Below are 20159 nucleotides of genomic sequence, written 5' to 3'. Positions count from 1 at the left end.
CAGCCAGCTAGTCATGTGACCAACTGGTTTAACCAGTCCTGGCTTTTGTGGATTGTATCACCTTAGCAGTCTCTGGAATGCTCTTCCTTACACATTCAATGTCCAGTGATAAAAATCCATTGTGGGTTGAATGTGTCAAGGAATGGTTCTTTTGTCTCCACAAGCACTGTCTGTTGGTATGCAAATGTTTTTCAACTAAGTGTCGGGCAGCCCTTGTAACAGGCCTTCTCTTCTTCCCAGCAAGTTTGAAATCAGTGTTCATATGACAAAATTAATTAGCCTCATTCTTGGCAGGTGGGGGACTGCATGACAATAAGTGACTTTAAGTCAATGCAAAGGAAATTCAGGCAGGGCATGGAACAGGCAACCAGTCTGGTACCACCTGCTTTGTGCTCCCACTGAAGGTGAATTTCACACCCTTTGGGCTGAACTTTGTGTTGGATGCGGGGCTCCTGGCGGTGGGCCGAAAAAGTGGGGGAAAACCCCACCAAGCTCACAAGGAGGGCACCTCGTTTTACAAGACACCCTCTCCGTGTGGTGGTGGCCCCCCTACCACTGGTAAGATCCCAGCGGTGGCGGGAAGAGGCCCTTAAATGGCCGTTACTAGGATACTTAAGGGCCTCAATTGATCTATGGGCTGGAAGACCATCATCGACCTATCCCACCCCCAGGAAGATCGCTTGGCAACAGGGAGGCAACGGGCCTTCCGACCCCCGCCCGTCTTCCCACCACCCATTACAATACTCCTTGCCCCTGCCTCCAACCCCGTCTCAAAGGGCCACAGTGAAACCCTGCATTTGTCTCTACTGTGGAAAATTGTGAGTTCAAGTACTGTCTGTGGACTTGAGCGTATATGTTGGCTGACACCTTAGAGTGCTGCTGAAGATTTGCTGCATTTTTGGAGGTGCCATCTTTCAGATACAACAATGAACTGAGTCCCTTGCTCTGCCTGCTTTGGTGGAGATTAAGAAAAACAGAGATTTTTATTGGTGACTGGGCCAACATTTCCCCCCTCAACCAACACCTCCAAAAAAGGTCATTCAGTTTACGGCCGTCTGTGGGACAATGATGTGCATAAATTAACTGCCTCCATCTACCTATTTGTGTGAAGTGCTTTGAGACATTTCTGTACAAATTCAAGTCTTCTCATAAATGCAAGTATAGAACTAGGTAAGATGTCATGAAATTTTTTAATAGGGGGTTAAGATGTATGGAAAAATGTGGTAGTGTATGAAGATTCACTGGCAAACATCTCAAAATGGAGCTGGATGGGTTCCGGCATCTGGCTGCCTTAACTACATATATAATGGAGACCAGCATTGGGGAACTGTATCTCCCAGTCAATATGGACCAGTGACTATGGTTTCCTGGAAATTGTTTGATCAGCCTGGGCCTTGGTAATTTTCCAGTGTTTTGTCTCTCCCAGGAGGTTGCATGGCTGGCTAAGGTGGAAAGTATAAGGCTTGGATGGGTGGGTGAATGGATGGCAGCCCTGTTAAGCTGATATGCTCTTTGGACAATTTGTTTGTTTGTGTTTTCTCCAAACCTCTCTTTGCTCTTCACCAAGGGCTATATTGTTCAACACAGGAATTTAGATGCCACATTCCTGGCATCAGGAATTGCTTGGGACAAGCACTGACTTAGCCAAAAAGTTAGTCGTCACAGGTTAAACTGAAGACCAATAAGTTAGGAGGACAGCACAGTCGCATATATATTTTTAAGCTATTTTTATTCTTATTGGGGTTTTTTTTCTTATTTTGCTTTCCCCTTTCTGAAGTCCCTCAGCATTATGTGCCATCTCCAGAGGGCAGGACAGATTCTAAATCGCTTTCAACTGAAAAGAATACTGCTATTTAGAATAAAAGTGAAATATTCCAAAACACAAGACAGATACCAACCATGAGTTGGTGTTTTCTCTCTTCTCCTGATACCAGTTGCTCTCCCTCTCTCATATTCAGAACTCATGGGCAGACCTTCTCCTTCCATTAATGTGTAATATTTTCCACTTTCATGATCCAGAAAGTAGCTGGATGATTCAGAACCTTTCATCCCAGACTTTGCCATTCCGTACTTGCCAATGTCGTCACAAGGTAATATCCCCAATTCATCCCTTAAAGCAAGAAAATAAAAGGTCAAAAACAACCAATATTCCCAAGGCTTCAAAATGTGCCGATGTTTTGCATGGGTTCAGTTGCCAATCCTTTTAAAGTGATTTTTGTTAATATTTAATGTTAATTATTTTAACTTTCATAATGGGGACATTTTCAACGACACAAGAGTAAATATGAATGGTACATTCTTCAGTATAAGTTACTTTCAAAGACTGAAAATTGGCATTTTCAGCTGACCTTAAAGATGGTGATGATTGACCAGTGTTTAAGATAGCACAGGAATTCCACATATAAAGACTTACCTGGGACTGTAGATTCCTGAAAGGGGAGATAGAATAAAGACGTCATGGAGCGTAGAACTGTCATACTTTGATGACATGCCAATGGTGCTAGTTGGTGTTGTGGAACTGCTTGTAGGACTTGTTGGAATAACTGGCTGGAAAAGATGAAAATGATACAGGATTAGTGCCAGAGACAAAGTAGTCAGCCCTGCAAATTATCACTGAGCATCCATACGCATCAACAACATAATTGTTGTAACCTATTGTCATGGGTTACAAAAAAGTCAAACCCAGTCAGTCAGTCTTTGGTGGTGTTGTTCAGGAAAGAACGTTGACCAGTACATTAGCAGGACTCTCTGGTTCTTCTTCGAACATTGCCACAGGATGTTCCATGTGCACCTGAACAAGCATTTAACTTTGTTTAACTTCTCATTTGTAAGCTGGCATTCCTTCAGAACTGCACTGCAGTATCAGCTCATAATATGTGCCCATGTCCTGGAATAGGGCTTGAAAAATAAACAATAATTGTAATTATATATTGCCTTTAAAGTAGTAAAATGTCCCAAGGTGCTTCACAGGAAAATTACAAAACAAAATTTGACCCCAAGCCACATAAAGAGATATTAGGGCAGATGATCAAAAGCTTGGTCAAAGAGGTAGATTTTAAGGAATGTCTTAAAGGAGTAAAGAGAGGTCGAGTGCCAGAAAGCTTGAGGGAGTGAATTCCAGAGCTTAGGGCCTTGGCAGCTGAAAGCACTGCTGCTAATGGTGGAGCAATTAAAATCAAAGATGGTCAGGGCCCAGAATTGGTGAAGTGTAGATATCTCAGTGGATGGCTGGGCTGGAGGGAGATTACAGAGATGGGAATGGGTGAGGCAGTGGAGGGATTTGAAAACAAGGATGAGAATTTTGAAAGCAAGATGTTGCTTGACCAGGAGCCAATGTAGGTCTGCAAGCAATGGGGTGGTAGGTGAATGAGACTTTGTGCAAGTTAGGACTTGAGTTGCAGAGTTTTGGATGACCTCAAGTTTACAGAGGGAAATAAAATGTGGGAGGTGGGCCAGGAATACATTAGAATAGTCAAGTCTAGAATTAGCAAAGACATGGCTGAGAGTTTCAGCAACTGATGAGCTGAGGCGGAGCAGAGCTGGGCAATGTTACGGAGGTGGAAAGAGGCAGTCTTAAGGATGATGTGGATATGTGGTCGGATGCTCATCTCAGGGTCAAACGTGACACCAAGATTGCAAACAGTCTGGTTCAGCCTCAGACAATTGGCAGGGAGAGGGATACAGTCAGTGGGTAGGGAAGTCAATGGCTTCGGTCTTCCGAATTTTCAGTTGGAGGAAATGTCTGTTCATCCTGTACTGGATGTCAGACAATTTAGAGACAGTGGAGGGGTCAAGGGAGGTGGTGTTGAGGTAGAGGTGGGTATCGTCAGAGAATATGTGAAAACTGACACTGTGTTTTCAGATGAAGTATTTAGATGAGCACTTGAAACGCCATAGCATACAAGGCTACAGGCCAAGTGCTGGAAAATGGGATTAGAATAGATAGGTGCTTGATGGCCGGCGCGGACACATTGGGCCGAATGGCTTGTTTCAGTACTGTATAACTCTATGACTCTATGATGCCCCCAGCAGCAGCAAGCATATGAGAAATAGGAGGGAGCCAAAGATATACCCTTGGGGGACACCAGAGACAATGATTCAAGAACAGGAAGAGAAGGCATTGCAGGTGATTCTCTGGCTACCATTGGTTAGATAAGAATGGAACCAGCCAAGTGCTATTCCACACAGTTGAAAGACAGTAGCGAGGTATTGGAGGAGGATGAAATGGTCAACCATGTCAAATCCTGCAGACAGGTTGAGAAGGATGAGGAAGGATACTTTACCTTTGTCACAGTCACAGAGGATGTCATTTATGACTTTGATAAGAGCTGTTTCAATACTGTGGCAGGGGCGGAACCTGATTGGAGAGATTCAAACATGGAGTTCCAGTAAAGATGGGAATGGATTTTGCAGACGAAAACACATTCAAGGATTTTGAGAAAAAAGGAAGGTTGGAGATGGGTAGTAGTTTGCAAGGATGGTGGGGTTAAGGTTTTTTTTTGAGGAGGGGGTGATGATGGCAAATTTGAAGGAGAGGGGGACAGTAATTGAGGAGAGATAACTGTGAACAACCAGGAAGGGAAGTTGGGTGATTAGCAGGTTTAGTGGGAATATTGCTGGGTCTCATGGACAAGTGAGCTTGGAGATGGCATAAAGGGAGGTAGGAGAGCAAGATATGAGTTCAGGGCTAGGGAGGGGTGAACCTTCGAAGAAGTTTGGTTGGGTTGGGCTATGGGAAGGGAGGGAAGCAGCAGAGGCAACTGGTTGGATGATCTAATTTTTAGTGACAGTGAATTCCAAGAATTCCTCCCACTTACTGTTGGAGATGAGGGTGGACGAGACAGTGGGGAAGGGGTTTGAAACAGTTTGAAGTAGAGAAAAGAAGCCAACGATTATATTTGTAATTCTAGGTTAATCCTGGAATAGTGAGTAGTTTTGGCAGATGACAGCAGGATCTGTTAGTGCTTTATGTGGTTCAGCCAGATCTGGCAGTGAATGACTGAACCAGTTGTCCACCATATCCGTTCAAGTCTGCATTCCTTGGACTTTAGGGAGCGGCGATGAGGGCCGTACTGGGGGAATGACAAGTGTGAGGGAGAGCAGGTGGAGGTGACGGTCAATGTTCCCGTTAAGTTGTACGCTTGCACAGCATCCTGGAAGGTACTATATAGGCCTTGTTTCATGTAAATATTATGCGTGCACGGTTGTACAAAATTAAAGAAACTGTGCTTTGAAAAAACTGTCCATGCACAACAATGGAATTTCAAGGGGAACATTGGTGAGGGTGTGATTCACCAGATCAGTAGCTGCAGAAATGTCATGCTAAGTGGAAGGCCAAAGGCTAGACAGTTAGGATTTTGAAAGTGCTATTATAAGTGAATTGGGAGAAAAGTTTTTCTAGGGACAGACACAGAAGGGAGTAGGACTGGGAGGAGGAAGGGGAAATGTGGTTGGAGGACAATACAATGAATGATCAGAGATGGCCTTATCTGTGATTGAAACAATGGGAGTACTGAGGCTATGTTAGATGGCAAGGTCAAGCAGACAGACGTCTATATGGGTTTGAGGAGTTTTATGGAGTGAGAAATTAAGGGAGGCTAAAAACAGTGAAGTCAGAGGAGAGAGACCATGATAAGTTGAAATGGTGTTTGAAATCACCGAGGATGAGAAGTTGCTCGGTACAGAGGCTGAGGGAGGAACACAGTGAAGTTATCTTGGTGACAACATTTTTATGGCACTTGGATGAGCAGTAGAGAATGAGGATTTGAAATGAGATGTGAGAGGGGTGGAACAAGATGAGATGCACAAAGGAGGAGAAAGTCCCAGAGGTGTAGTGGGGTAGGCCAAGGTGTGATTTGGTGATAAAGCCATACTGGCACTGCGACTGTCTGAGCAGAGCAAATGGGGAGGTTTCGTTTAGGGGAAAGTTGTCATCACCCCTCAGCCAGATTTCCGTCAAGGCCATGATGTCATATCAATCAAGCACAATGAGCTCATGGATGCTAAAGACCTTGTTCACAAGTGAACAGCCTTTCTCGGGGGAGGTGTAGAGAGGGGTGATGATAGCTAATTCATTGAATGCACAGGGTCAGCACTGGGAGGGATGAGTTGGACAGCAAGGAGATTGGCAAGATAAGCCCCCACCGTGTGCACTGGACAGGAAGGCTGGTGAGAGTAGGATGGAGCAGTTGCCATTGCTGCTGATAAGGAGGCAGTGACAAGCACCTCAATGGGCCCTTTGGAGGATGCCAAGAGGGGAACAGAGGGAAGCTGTAGGCTTGACTAAGAGGGAATCAAGCGTGGTGGCAGGAAAGTAGGAGGATTGAGGAGTAATAAAGGGTTAGGGAAGGGATTTTGGATGGCAGAGTATCTGAGAAGGGAAAAATTAGAGGAGGTATTATGAAAGGAGATAGGGGTCTCGGAGGGTTAAAGAGAAAATAAGTTTAAAAAAGGGGTAGAAAGAAAAGTGGTAATCGAAGCAATGGGCTCAGGCCTGAAACCCTCAACGTTTGATGCAAAGGCAAGACTGCAACCAACTGAATGAAGCTGACACTATAACACATAAAGCTAGCTAGATCACATTTTAACGTTTATATTTAATTTCTCTCCCTGTGATGGAAAGCCAGTGTGCTGGGCAACAGATGTTTGACTAACATCTCTGATGATAAATCCTTTTCCAACAAACCTGAGAAGAACCATAAATATGAAAACCAGTGGTCTGCTCTGTAGAATTTTGCTATAAATAATTCATTTAATTACATAAAATATTGGACACCGATATATTTAACAGGTTCATTTGTATTTGAAAAGCTAAAATTACATCACGTTTTAATCCAATTATTTGAGCGAGGAAACAGTCACAATTTTAATCACAGCAATCCCTGAAAAAGCATTACAAGAGTTGTAATGTTTATTGAAAGGTTTGTTTTGTCAGAGTCATTATTTAGTTATCCTCTTGGGAGATAAAGCCGAGAAATGACAGTTGGGTGAGTTGAGCAGTGTTGGTGTGACATTCTTTTGCACACTTGTAAAACAGGCACTAACTCGCTCATTTTAAATGCATAACACCTCTGTTAGAACTGTTCAACTACTCATTTTTCCAACAGCTATTTCCAGGTTCAGGTGATTTACCCTTGGGCCTCAATAGTGATGTTGATGTCACTGGTATAAGTAAAGTAAAAATAAAATCAAAGTAAGCTTTATGTGTGCATGATGGATCAAGTCATCAGACATTGCAGTACTAAAAATTACAAAAATGTTTTGAGTCAATTTAATTTGTACTCACTACTAAATGACCCAGAAATTATATTTGTTTCAATGTAATACCTGAATTAAGGGAGCACTGGTGGAATTTGAATTCAATTAATAAATCTGGAATTAAAAGCTAGGCTAATGATGGCCATGAAACCATTGTCGATTGTTGTAAAAACCCATCTGGTTCACGAATGTCCTTTAGGGAAGGAAATCTGCTGTCCTTACCTGGTCTGGCCTACATGTGACTCCAGACCCACAGCAATGTGGTTCACTCTTATATGCCCTCTGAAATGGCCGAGCAGGCCATTCAGTTGCCCCCAACCGCTACGAAGTCAATAAAAAGGAATGAAACCGGACGGACCACCCAGCATCGACCTATGCACCGGAGACGACAATGGCAAACCCAGCCCTGTCGACCCTGCAAAGTCCTCCTTACTAACATCTGGGGGCTTGTGCCAAAGTTGGGAGGGCTGTCCCACAGACTAGTCAAGCAACAGCCTGACACAGTCATACTCACGGAATCACACCTTACAGACAATGTCCCAGATACTGCCATCACCATCCCCGGGTATATCCTGTCCCACCGACAGGACAGACCCACCAGAGGTGGTGGGACAGTGGTATACAGTAGGGAGGGAGTTGCCCTGGGAGTCCTCAACATCGACTCCGGACCCCATGAAGACTCATGGTATCAGGTCAAACATGGGCAAGGTAAGCTCTTACTGATTACCACCTACCGCACTCCCTCAGCTGATGACTCAGTACTCCACCATGTTGAACACCACTTGGAGGAAGCACTGAGGATGGCGAGGGCACAAAATGTACTCTGGGTGGGGGACTTCAATATCTATCACCAAGAGTGGCTCGGTAGCATTTAAGTGGTCATTGGATAGACATATGGATGTAAATGGAATAGTGTAGGTCAGATGATCGGCGCAACATCGAGGGCCGAAGGGCCTGTACTGCGCTGTAATATTCTAATTCTAATTCTAATACTGACCGAGCTGGCCGAGTCCAAAAGGTCATAGCTGCTAAACTGGGTCTGCGGCAGGTGGTGGGGGAACCAACACAAGGGAAAAACATACTTGACCTCGTCCTCACCAATCTGCCTGCTGCAGATGCTTCTGTCCGTGACAGTATTGGTAGGAGTGACTACCACACAGTCCTTGTGGAGACGACGTCCCGCCTTCACATTGAGGATACCGTCCATCATGTTGTGTGGCACTATCACCGTGCTAAATGGGATAGATTTCGAACAGATCTAGCAGTGCAAAACTGAGTATCCACGAGGCGCTGTGAGCCATCAGCCGCAGCAAAATTGTACTCAACCACAATCTGTAACCTCATGGCCCGGCATATCCCCCACTCTACCATTACCATCAAGCCAGGAGACCAACCCTGGTTCAATGAAGAGTGCAGGAGGGCATGCCAGGAGCAGCACCAGGCATACCTCAAAATGAGGTGTCAACCTGGTGAAGAGACAACACAGGACTATCTGCGTGCCAAACTACGTAAGCAGCATGCGATTGACAGAGCGAAGCGATCCCATCACCAACGGATCAGATTGAAGCTCTGCAGTCCTGCCACATCCAGTCGTGAATGGTGGTGGACAATTAAACAACTAACTGGAGGAAGTGGCTCCACAATATCCCCATCCTCAATGATGGGGGAGCCCAGCACATCAGTGCGAAAGATAAGGCTGAAGCATTTGCAACAATCTTCAGCCAGAAGTGCCGAGTTGATGATACATCTCGGCCTCCTCCTGAAGTCCCCAGCATCACAGATGCCAGACTTCAGCCAATTCGATTCACTCCGCGTGATATCAAGAAACGACTGAAGGCACTAGATACTGCAAAAGCTTTGGGCCCTGACAATATTGCGGCAATAGTACTGAAGACCTGTGCTCCAGAACTTGCCGTGCCCCTAGAAAAGCTGTTCCAGTACAGCTACAACATTGGCATCTACCCTGCAATGTGGAAAATTGCCCAGGTATGTCCTGTACACAAAAAGCAGGACAACTCCAACCCTGCCAATTACTGCCCCATCAGCCTACTCTCAATCAGTAAAGTGATGGAAGGTGTCATCAACAGTGCCATCAAGTGGCACTTGCTTAGCAATAACCTGCTCAGTGACGCTCAGTTTGAGTTCCGCCAGGGCCACTCAGCTCATGACCTCATTACAGCCTTGATTCAAACATGGACAAAAGAGCTGAACTCAAGAGGTGAGGTGAGAGTGACTGTCCTTGACATCAAGGCAGCATTTGACCGAGTATGGCATCAAGGAGCCCTAGCAAAACTGAGGTCAATGGGAATCAGGCGGAAAACCCTCCGCTGGCTGGAGTCATACCTAGCGCAAAGGAAGATGGTTGTGGTTGTTGGAGGTCAATCATCTGAGCTCTAGGACATCACTGCAGGAGTTCCTCAGGGTAGTGTCCTGGGCCCAGTCATCTTCAGCTGCTTCATCAATGACCTTCCTTCAATCATAAGGTCAGAAGTGGGGATGTTTGCTGATGATTGCACAATGTTCAGCACCATTCGTGACTCCTCAGATACTGAAGCAGTCCGTGTAGAAATGCAGCAAGACCTGGACAATTTACAGGCTTGGGCTGATAGGTGGCAAGTAACATTCACGCCACACAAGTGGCGGGGAATGACCATCTTCAACAAGAGAGAATCTAACCATCTCCCCTTGACATTCAACAGCATTACCATCGCTGAATCCCCCACTATCAACATCCTAGGGGCTACCATTGACCAGAAACTGAACTGGAGTAGCCATATAAATACCATGGCTACAAGAGCAGGTCAGAGGCTAGGAATCCTGAGGCGAGTAACTCACCTACTGACATCCAGGACAAAGCAGCCCGCTTGATTGGCACCCCATCAACAAACATTCACTCCCTCCATCACCAACGCACAGTGGCAGCAGTGTGTACCATCTACAAGATGCACTGCAGCAATGCACCAAGGTTCCTCAGACAGCACCTTCCAAACCCACGATCTCTACCAACTAGAAGGACAAGGGTAGCAAATACATGGGAACACCATCACCTGCAAGTTCCCCTCCAAGTCACACACCATCCTGACTTGGAACTATATCGCCATTCCTTCACTGTCGCTGGGTCAAAATCCTGGAACTCCCTTCCTAACAGCCCTGTGGGTATACCTACCTCAAATGGACTACAGCAGTTCAAGAAGGCAACTCACCACCACCTTCTCAAGGGCAATTAGGGATGGGCAACAAATGCTGGCCTGGCCAGTGTCGCCCACATCCCATGAATGAATTAAAAAAAATTCTACATTGCTGCATCAGCCATCAGTTATCCCATTTCCCTTTATACCTGAGATTTACTTTGTGAGGATAAAGCATCTCACCTGTTGACAAAGGCCAGCGACTGGGGTAACACTGCAAGACATGCCTGGGAATGAGATTTATTCCCGTTGTTAGTTGCCGTGAGACCATAAGTAAGTTTGTGAAGTTTCCCCGTCAGTATTTCTGAACACTTTCTGAAAGAAGTCTTGTTGGAAGTAGCAGACTAAGCAAACCTTCACAAATGTACTTAGAATGTTGCCATAGAAGCAGAGTAGATTAGGCTATCCCACAACAGACACAAGCAACTTGCTGCTTTTATTTTGTTGAACAGGGGTAAAATGTCTGTTTATTCAATAAACCTTTGGACATTTCTGAGAGATATGACAAAATACTATGTGATTGTAAGTTGCTTCGTTCTGTAAGTGCAACCCAAGTAAATACAGAATTACTTCTTTCTGCAGAATGAAATGTGCTGCCGCCAGGGAGTGCCAATATGCTTATTAAAGTGAGCACTAACATCACTCTAGGACAGCCTTAAATAACGAGTCCAATAATTGAAGGAGGCCTGCTCCATTTATTACTGCAACATATTTCTGCATTTCTGTAAATAAAGAGCTAATGAAGACAAACGTCTTTTAAACGAGAAATTATCAGGGTGTTAAAAAGTAGCAAAGCACTATAAAGATACACTAGAGCTAAATTAGATCGGCCCGAAAACAGCAAGGGGATCGGATTACGTGGTTAACCTGTGTGCATTGATTGCAATGCAGACAGCATGCCAACTTTGTGCTTCCAGCTCACTTGAACGATCTCTGAGTCCAGCCAGCACTAACCGCACTGTTTCACTGGACACATTGGCAGGGGGCCAATTTCATGAGTGGCTGGCACCACTGAAAGGTAACCAGCATTGCTAAAAGGTTGCCTACAACTCTTAAAGGGGCGGGGGTGGGGGAGGGGGGGGGGTGCAGTGTGGCTGAGGTATCTGGGAATTATGGTTGAAGAGAATCTGACCTGGGGAAGACAGAGGAATGGTACAATAGGGAAAAGAGCAGGTTCCAAGGTTTTCAGGCTCTGCACTGTAGGTCTTGGTGGAGGAGAAGGAAAGGAGAAGCGATGTTCTCTATATGCGGAGGGAAAGCTGGCCCTCCAGCCTAATCAAAAGCCAGTGGGAGCAGATAGCCATGGAGGTCAATGCCAGGAGTCACACCCTGAGGATCTGGATGCAATGCCCCAAGGTCAATGACATCACATAAGTGGTCAAGCTCAGTTAATGTATCTTCAAATGCCATACTCTACCAACTGCACCAGAAGCCTCAGACACTGCTCAAATCACACCCCCATCACTCAACTACAAACAATCTCTAGTAATCAGGCCTCATACTTGGCATTCATCTGTTTCACCTCACCCTCACATGCTTAACACTGCTACAAGCCTCACATCCACATCTCCCAGGTTACACATTCCTGCCAGTTATTCATGACAGCCACATAAGCCAAACAGATTGCACCTCACTCACAGACATTCTTCCCTCTTTCTTGCAGGACAAGGTAGTGCACAACCAGAGACACAAAGAGCTAACCGGAGGAGAGTAGGCACACCTACATGTCCAAACCCCCGTGCAGGAGACAGCGCTGGCCATTATTGGTAAGGTCATTGCTGCGGTCATGCCCAGCGGAACCATCGAAGATGATGGTATTCTCATACATAACTCTTCTACTCACATCCCACTTCCCTCTCATGTCACAATCTCTTCTGGTTTACAAGCTGCAAATGGTGTAAGCATCACCTTTTACTTGCCTCCCCTCACCTCACCACAACCTTACCCTTGTGTCTTTATCCTTTCAGATGCCAAGAGGTGCAACCTGGCCAGGCAGTGGAGGAACACCAAGAAGACAGTGATGATGAAGACTCAGCAACGTTGCTTGATTTCACAGTCGCTGTCACCAGCTCAGACACTAATACTGCATGTACGTTAGGTGATAGTTTCGTGGTGGGATCAACACATGGTGGAATACCAGGCAGGAGTGAGTTGCAGCCAGCTCACAGGAGGGCTAGGTTGCACACGAGCTCTGCTGCAGAGGACTCAGATGAAATCTTCAATTGGGCAGTCCATGGAAGAACACTGCTGAGGATGCAAAACAAAATCCTCCTGCCAGAAAGCCTGTGGTCAATGTCAAGGAGCATGGAGGAGTCCAGCATCAATTTGGCACAGAGCTTGAAGCCCATCCATTCCTGCATGGAAGTGTTGGCCAACTCCATTCTCACGCTTGTGGACCCAACCATGATGCAGCATCCGATGGCCAATGTCATAACTTGCATTGCAGCACAAGCAACAAACTCCCAAAGTCTGAGTTCTGCAGTGAAAGCTCAGACTGAAGTACCAGAATAAAAGCAAAATACTGTGGATGCTGGAAATCTGAAATAAAAACAGAAAGTGCTGGAAAAACTCAGCAGGTCTGGAAGCATCTGTGGGGAGATAACAGAATGAACGTTTCAGGTCTGTGAGATGGTGCAGTCCACAGGCAGGCCTTCTGGAACCAGAGCTGCTCAAGGTCATTTTCCAAGACCATCTGCGGTCTCCGCCGTAATTCCACAACTTTCCATCAGCCATGCTGCCGCTACTGGCGTAGCACTACACAGCAATACTAGGTTAGGCAAAGGCACAGAGAAGACAGGAACTAAGGGAATGCAAAGGGAGATTAGCTGACTTTGTTTGGAATATGGCAGGATTTCATTTATAAATTGGGTTTGGATTGTTTATTTTGTGGTGCCTTTTAATTTTGCATTGTGACCAAACAGATTCTGTGATGATCAGTGACAGAGGGAAGGTAAGGCGTGGGACTGCTGGTGAATGAGAATTGGGCTCACGGTTACTGGTATCATACTTGAATTATATTTTCATGGACAGCCCAGGCAGAAAGTGCTGGCGATGTTGCCTCCTCCTTTCCTCCTCCTCTTCTTCCTCCTGGTTCTCTTAGTCCTGCTTGTCGCCTGCTCACCGTGTAGCTGGTCTATCCCCTCAGGACATTGAGGTTGTGCAGCATGCATCAGACCACCATGTATCTTAACATCCACTCTTCCAAATACTGGAGGACTCCTCCAGAGCCATCCAGATAGCAGTAGTGTTGTTTCTGAAACCTAATGGTGTGCTCTACCATGTGTTATACCCAGTAAAGTCATATCATAGACCTAACTTTGAAGATACAAACTTTATTCAATGTGGACCCTTTGAAATTGTCTTTTCTTTTTAAAAAGTGGACAATGTGCTACAAAGATGGCTGCTGATGGTTACATGACCTATTCAAAAACTGCCTCACTGTCTCAAAAGGACAAAAAGATACATTCCAGAATAAAAGGCATTGACTACACCCATCCTGAAACCATCAAGAGGCATTCCTGAATTGAATGGGTTTCTTCTAAAACAAGGAAGGTGATTGTCTTCACCCCCCATGCCCACCGCTCAGGATGAATATCTTAAAACAAAACCGGGATGAAAGGGTGTGAAGTAGCAACATCTTAACAAAATTGTACCCAGTCAAACATTAATAGATAGCCATGGATTCCACATCTTGGTCCATTGTTTGTTCGCATCAGGGGAGAAGGCCATGTGTCAACTAACAGAAACTCTAATGTGATGGATTTTGACCTTAAAAGGTAGCCTTCTGAAGAGAGAGGGGTGTTCTATCCAAGACCTTCAGAAAGCAGTCTAGTGGAAAGGCTGTGGAAAGAGATCCAGCCAAAACAAGGAAGTGGCCCTGCTGCTAATTCTGCACTTCAACTTGCTGCAGCAGAGAGCTGAAAGTGACCACCACCTCCAGTCTGAAGTCTTAACCACCAGAAATCTACAACACCTCAACAAGTTCAAAACTACAAACACCTCGGCCTGCACCTTTAAAAGAGACTGTCCTTCTGAGAAGATTCAACAGGTTTACCATAAACCATGAACACTTACCTCACTTTGAACTACATCTTACCCTTTTCCCTCTATCTATCTACTTTGGTGTATGTGTGGGTGAGTGAATACGTGGGTGAGGTTGTGACCATTTTGGGAATAGTGTAAAAATAAATAGTTATCTTTTGTTTAACCTATGAGAAAACCTGTCATTTGTCTGTTCATTTGACTCTAAAAAACACTCAGGGACTAACTCTTCATTTTAAACAAAACACAATTGCGGTCAGTTAGGAGGTGAACGTGGGAACCACCCACACCCTGTACTACCTGTCCGTAACACACATTTCATGTAGCAGCATGGCTTTTATTGTATGCATGTTGCCCATGCGTGCACAGTTGTACACTAGGATTATGAGCCATGTCTTCTTCAGTGGATAGCCCTTGTCACCCTTTGGTTTGCCATGGTGTTCAAATGCAGCTGGCACAATGGAATGCCTCAGAATGAAACCATCATGATTGCTGCCAGGATACTCGGCATTGGACTGCCTATGGTTACACATCAACTGGACGTTGAGGGAACGGAATCCCTTTTGGGTCTAATATAATGCAGAGTTGACATGCAACACCTAGAAAACAATATGCATGCGTTCAATAGCACCCTGCACACTACGGGGAAGCTTGAAATCCTAGCAAAACAGCGTGCTTGCTCCGCCTGCTTGTCTCTGGTAAGACAGATTGAATAGAGAGCCTCAAAGACCTCCCGTAAGCAACAGTGGACAGCAAACTGCGAGATGTTGGAAATTTCATCAGTTCCAACCTGGAAGGAGCCAGGCTTATAAAAGTTCATCACCATGCCCACATTCACAGCCACTGGCAATGCGGTCTCAACCTTCTCTGAGGTTACAGTTGTGGCTGCTGCAGGTGGCAGATTTCAGCCAGGGGAGGCGGTGGAGCTAGGGGAGGTGTTGGCGGAGTGGTAATGTTACTGAGCTAGTAGCCCAGGCTAATCTCCCGGAGACATGGGTTTAAATCCCACCAGGGTATGGCGAAATTTAATTTAAACTAATCAACAAATTAAATTAATAAAAAAATCTGAAATTGAAAGGTATTCTCAGTGATGGTGCCATGAAACAATCATTGATTGTCAACAAACCCATCAGGTTCACCAATGTCCTTTAGGGAAGGAAATCTGCCGTCCTTATCTGGTCTGGCCTAAATGTGACTCCAGATCCACAGCAATGTGGTTGAAGCTTAACTGCCCTCTGAAATGGCTGAGCAAGCCACTCAATTGTCTATGGAATCTCACTGAAACCTACAAAATACTTATAGGGATAGGCAGGGTAGATGCAGCTAAGATGTTTCCCCTGGTTGGGGAGTCTAGAACCAGTGAGAGACAATTTTAAAATAAGGGGGAAGCCAATTAGGACAGAGATGAGGAGAAATTTCTTTACTCAGAGGGTTGTGAATCTTTGGAATTCTTTACCCCAGAGGGCTGAGGAAGATCAGTCACTGAGTATGTTTAAAGCAGAGATTGACAGATTTCTAAATACAAATGACATAAGGGGATATGAGGATAGTGTGGGAAAAAGGCATTGAAGTGGATGATCAGCCATAATCATACTGAATGACGGGGCAGGCTCAATGGGCTGAATGGCCATCTCCTGCTCCTATGTTCCTATAATGTCCCTAAGGAAGGACAAATGTCTCAAACATTGTTCCTCACTGAGGTTCAGGTAGGAGAATTGCTTCCTGAGCACCCTAGGCAGATAGGGCCTCCTGCTGAGAGCCCTTCTCCCCCTCCCACCTCTTCCAGTAGCTTGTCCTGCTCTACATAACTTCTGTTCATTCCCCAGGTCATGCTGTGTTCCAAGGGGAATGCCTACAAGTGCACCCATGTCTGGGAGCAATTGGTTTGTGCAGAAGACTTGTAGTCAGTGAAATGTCCTTCAGCATCTGCTGCACCACTCGCTGTAGACTTTTGCAAATTGAAACAATTATAGAAAGCAACAAACAGTTGTAAAATCATAGCAACAGCCTGAAGAAATGAACCAGCAACAGAGTTAATGTTTCAAATTCTGATGAACAATCTTTAAATGTCCTGCTTCCTGGAGGAAAATAAATGAGCTATTAAATTGATTTAGTTATTTAGTTATCATACTGACATTCAAGTGTGTAACAACTTGATACCTTTACCTAACTTTGTTTATTAAGTCCTGGGATAATCTAAAAATATTTTAAGATACCATAACAATGCAGTAGAGTGGCTGCCGAGTGCAGCAAAGATAGGTAGCCAAGAGGGTCAAGACTGGGGTTGAAACCTGGCTCAATAATAACTATCATTAATAAAAAGAAACACAATATTAGCTTATAATAGAATGATCACACAATTCATTACAAGATTGTAAAAAAACATTGCTATACATTTGGTCAGCTCGAAAGGAATGGGTAAATATGATGATCATTGATCTGCATTTTAAATGAAATTGAAAATCTTGTCTAAAAATAGAATTCATGCAGGCAAGCTTTTGTAGTTAGTTACCATGGTGCACTGAGCAAGTCATTTATCCATCCGTGTTAAGAATGAACTTTTCAGCACTTTTATCGGACACATTTGTCATGCCGACAGCACCTCAATCTGAGGGCATCAGATTGCAACTTAACGAGACCTCAGTTTACCTGTAGGGCTAAGGGTTTCCATCTCACATTCTTCAGCAGAGCAGGGGCAGAAGTGAGTGTGTTCTGCGGTCGTTTTTTCAAAGTCAGTATGACCCCATTGGGATCTTCTCTGAGTGCGTTGACGAGGTTCTTCAGCTGCCACCCCACCTGGGATCAAGAACCCAGAGAGAGAAAGATAAAAAAGATATTTCCTTTTCTGAACCAAAAATTTAAACCTGAATGACAATCTAAGCAAAAATATAAATAAATAAAGCGACCCTATTATATATGTTTTACATTGGAGTAAACGTAAATACGCAAAGAGGGCAAAGGATTTGTCTCCATCTAACAATGCCAGTTATGTAAAACATGATAATTACCGTTAAGGAAGGCCATTTGGCCTATCATAATTCAACCATCCAAAGAGATCCTAACATGGCCCCATAGTAGCACCAAAATGGTCCTCAGATGACTCTTGGAGTTTTGCTTCTGTTACTCTATCTGGAAGTCTGTTCCACACATTGAATACAGTTAGGCAAGTAAGTCCAAGTGCATAGGAAATAGGAGCAGGAATAGGCCATTCGGCCCGTTGAGCCTGCTCCGCCATTCAAACAGATCATGGCTGATCATCTACCTCGATGCCTTTTTTTCCCCACTATCCCCATATCCTTTGATATCATTAGTATCCAGAAATCTATCGATTTCTGTCTTGAACATGCTAGTGCTGACCCTGGCACAAGGGAGGAAACTTGCTATCCTGGAGTCACGTCTACAGCCACAGAAACGCCTGTCTGTTCCCCTAATTGACAAATCCCCTATCACTATTACCCTTCCATTCTTCTTTCTTCCCTCCTGTTGCCACGGACTTGGCTCTTGCTGGACTCCTCTGAGGAACAATTGCCCTCACAAGTATCCAAAATGGAAAACTGGGACTCCTGCACTACCTGCCTGGTTCTCTTCGACTATCAGTAAAACTCACGCGTATACAAATGTACAAAGAGTTTCGTCACTTCCATCAACTGGAACTGAAAAAACTGAATATTTTCCTTCAAACACTCAAATCTGAGAACTTTAACCAACTAGATCCCAAAGGCCACTGCCCAATCAACCAATCTAATCAATGAATTAAAAACTAATCAGCTTCAGAAGCATGCCAGTGGGCACCAACCAGGTTCCATAATCAACCCTTTTCCATTATTTCTGACTGATTCAGTCACATTAAGCTGAAACATAACTATCAAATAATTAACATGTAAAAAACAATAATTTACAAAGAAAATCACATCCTTCTCCATAAACATTCCTTGCATCTTTTAGTTGCTCTGATGCTTCTCCCATCCCCTGCACACATCACAACAGTATTTGCCATCCCCACCAGCAAACAACACATAGGGTTCGGGGCCATCACTGCGTCTCCCCAGGAGCAGGGTGTCATCAACTGCACACTTGTGGCCATCAAGGCTTCCACAGACCAGGTAGTAACCTTCATCAACAGGAAGGGCTTCCATTTGCTCAATGTACAACTGATCTGCGACCACCGCATTGGTTCCTTCAGGTCTGTGCACAGTTCCCGGGAAGCAGCCACGACGACTACATACTACGGCAGTCCTAGGTGCCAGACTGTTTCAGACCCCTGCATGCCTTCAAGGATGGATATTGAGTGATAAGGGCTACCCACAAAATATTGGCTATTGAAGCTTGTGAGGAACTCAAGCCCTAATGCAGAGGACAGGTACAACATCCACCATGGAACAACTTGAGCTACTATTGAGCAGGCCTAGATCGATCTGGTGGAGCCCTTCAGTATATCCCAACAAGTGTCTCGTGTGGTGGTGTGCTGTGCTCTGCACAACCTGGCACTACAGAGGGGTGAGGCTTTGAGCAATGAGGACATCGGCAATGAGGATATGGAGGAAGATACTGACCAAGCCCTGAATGATGAAGAACCCCAGGGACCACAGGCAAGGTGCAATGTACTACATGTAAGGGAGGCTCGGGACACACTAATACAAGCACGTTTCAGATGATCCTGAATGTCAAGTCTATGCAACCCAATAAAGCGACAGCCTTCTGCAGCCCTACTGTCATGTTCCTTATTTCCCTTACCATTTACTTACACTCATTAAGACATGAGACAGCAGCATGGGGAATGCACTGACCTTACACAGTGTGGTCCTTCTCATCGCAACCCTTGAAGGAGTCAGGGTGCTGCTAGCGGCCCCAGGGTCCGCAAGAAATGGAAGGATTCCTCTTGCCTTGCAATATTCCACATTTATTGAAACAAAAAGATCGTAAGGCAGCATACATTAACAGAAAATAGACTCGTGAACCCCAAGTGCAGCTAGGTGCTCTTAATTTTCTTAGATGTGCTCCGATGTGGTGCTCCCCTGCGCAGTCACTGAGGTGGAGACATGCTGCTGAGCTAGATGCCCCGTGGATTTCGATGACCTTGGCAGTCATCCTCTGGCTGCCTGAGGCCTGGAAGGCCCTGGCATACTGGGATCCTCCTGCAAAAGTGCAAGAGCCACCTCTGTCATTTTGGCTATGTGAGGCAATCATGTGATTGAAGAGTCACTGTCCACGCCAGGACCACCCTGAGAGGAGCCCCCAGTAGCTGCCAAGAGCTGCTCCTCTACCCTTCCAGGGCACACTTTGCCCTCCCTACTCCCCTAAGACCTGGCAGTGAGTCCTAGCACCTTGCCCCGCCATTGTTCCACAGAGCATATGGAGGTGGCAATGGCATGCAGGTCTGCATGCATCTCCAGCATCCACTGAGTGGTCTGCTGAATATGGCTCTCCAAGAGAGTTGCCACCCTCTCTCGATGGAGGAAACCAAGCACGCACATGCCAGAGACATGGAGGCACTCATGGCCTGGGTGGACTCCTCCATCATCCACGCATCAGTGTGCACAGCCTCTGGAAGCACTGCCAGATGTTCCCACATCTCACGCTGCACAGCTACTGCTACCTTGTTGACCAGATATCATCAGCCTGAAGCTCCGCATCACCCTGGCCTCCCACAGTCCTCTGAGTGTCAGAGGCCTT

At 45.4% G+C, this 20159-nt stretch overlaps 1 protein-coding gene across 1 annotated transcript in view; it reads right to left on the bottom strand.

Annotated features, from left to right (window-relative positions):
- si:ch211-26b3.4 (connector enhancer of kinase suppressor of ras 2) overlaps nucleotides 1–20159 on the bottom strand; it is an 867895-nt gene that overhangs the window by 376980 nt on the left and 470756 nt on the right. Inside the window, exons 9-11 of the mRNA XM_068047793.1 lie at nucleotides 17136–17282; nucleotides 2414–2547; nucleotides 1899–2110 (exon numbers count right to left, since the gene is read on the bottom strand). Of these exons, the coding sequence (XP_067903894.1) occupies nucleotides 1899–2110; nucleotides 2414–2547; nucleotides 17136–17282 (493 nt within the window). The remainder of the gene's footprint in view (nucleotides 1–1898; nucleotides 2111–2413; nucleotides 2548–17135; nucleotides 17283–20159) is intronic.

Source organism: Heterodontus francisci, chromosome 15, assembly GCF_036365525.1.
Source record: "Heterodontus francisci isolate sHetFra1 chromosome 15, sHetFra1.hap1, whole genome shotgun sequence".
Lineage (NCBI taxonomy): Eukaryota > Metazoa > Chordata > Chondrichthyes > Heterodontiformes > Heterodontidae > Heterodontus > Heterodontus francisci.
Note: the sequence above shows the minus strand (reverse complement) of the source record. Positions and strands in the feature narration are given on the sequence as shown.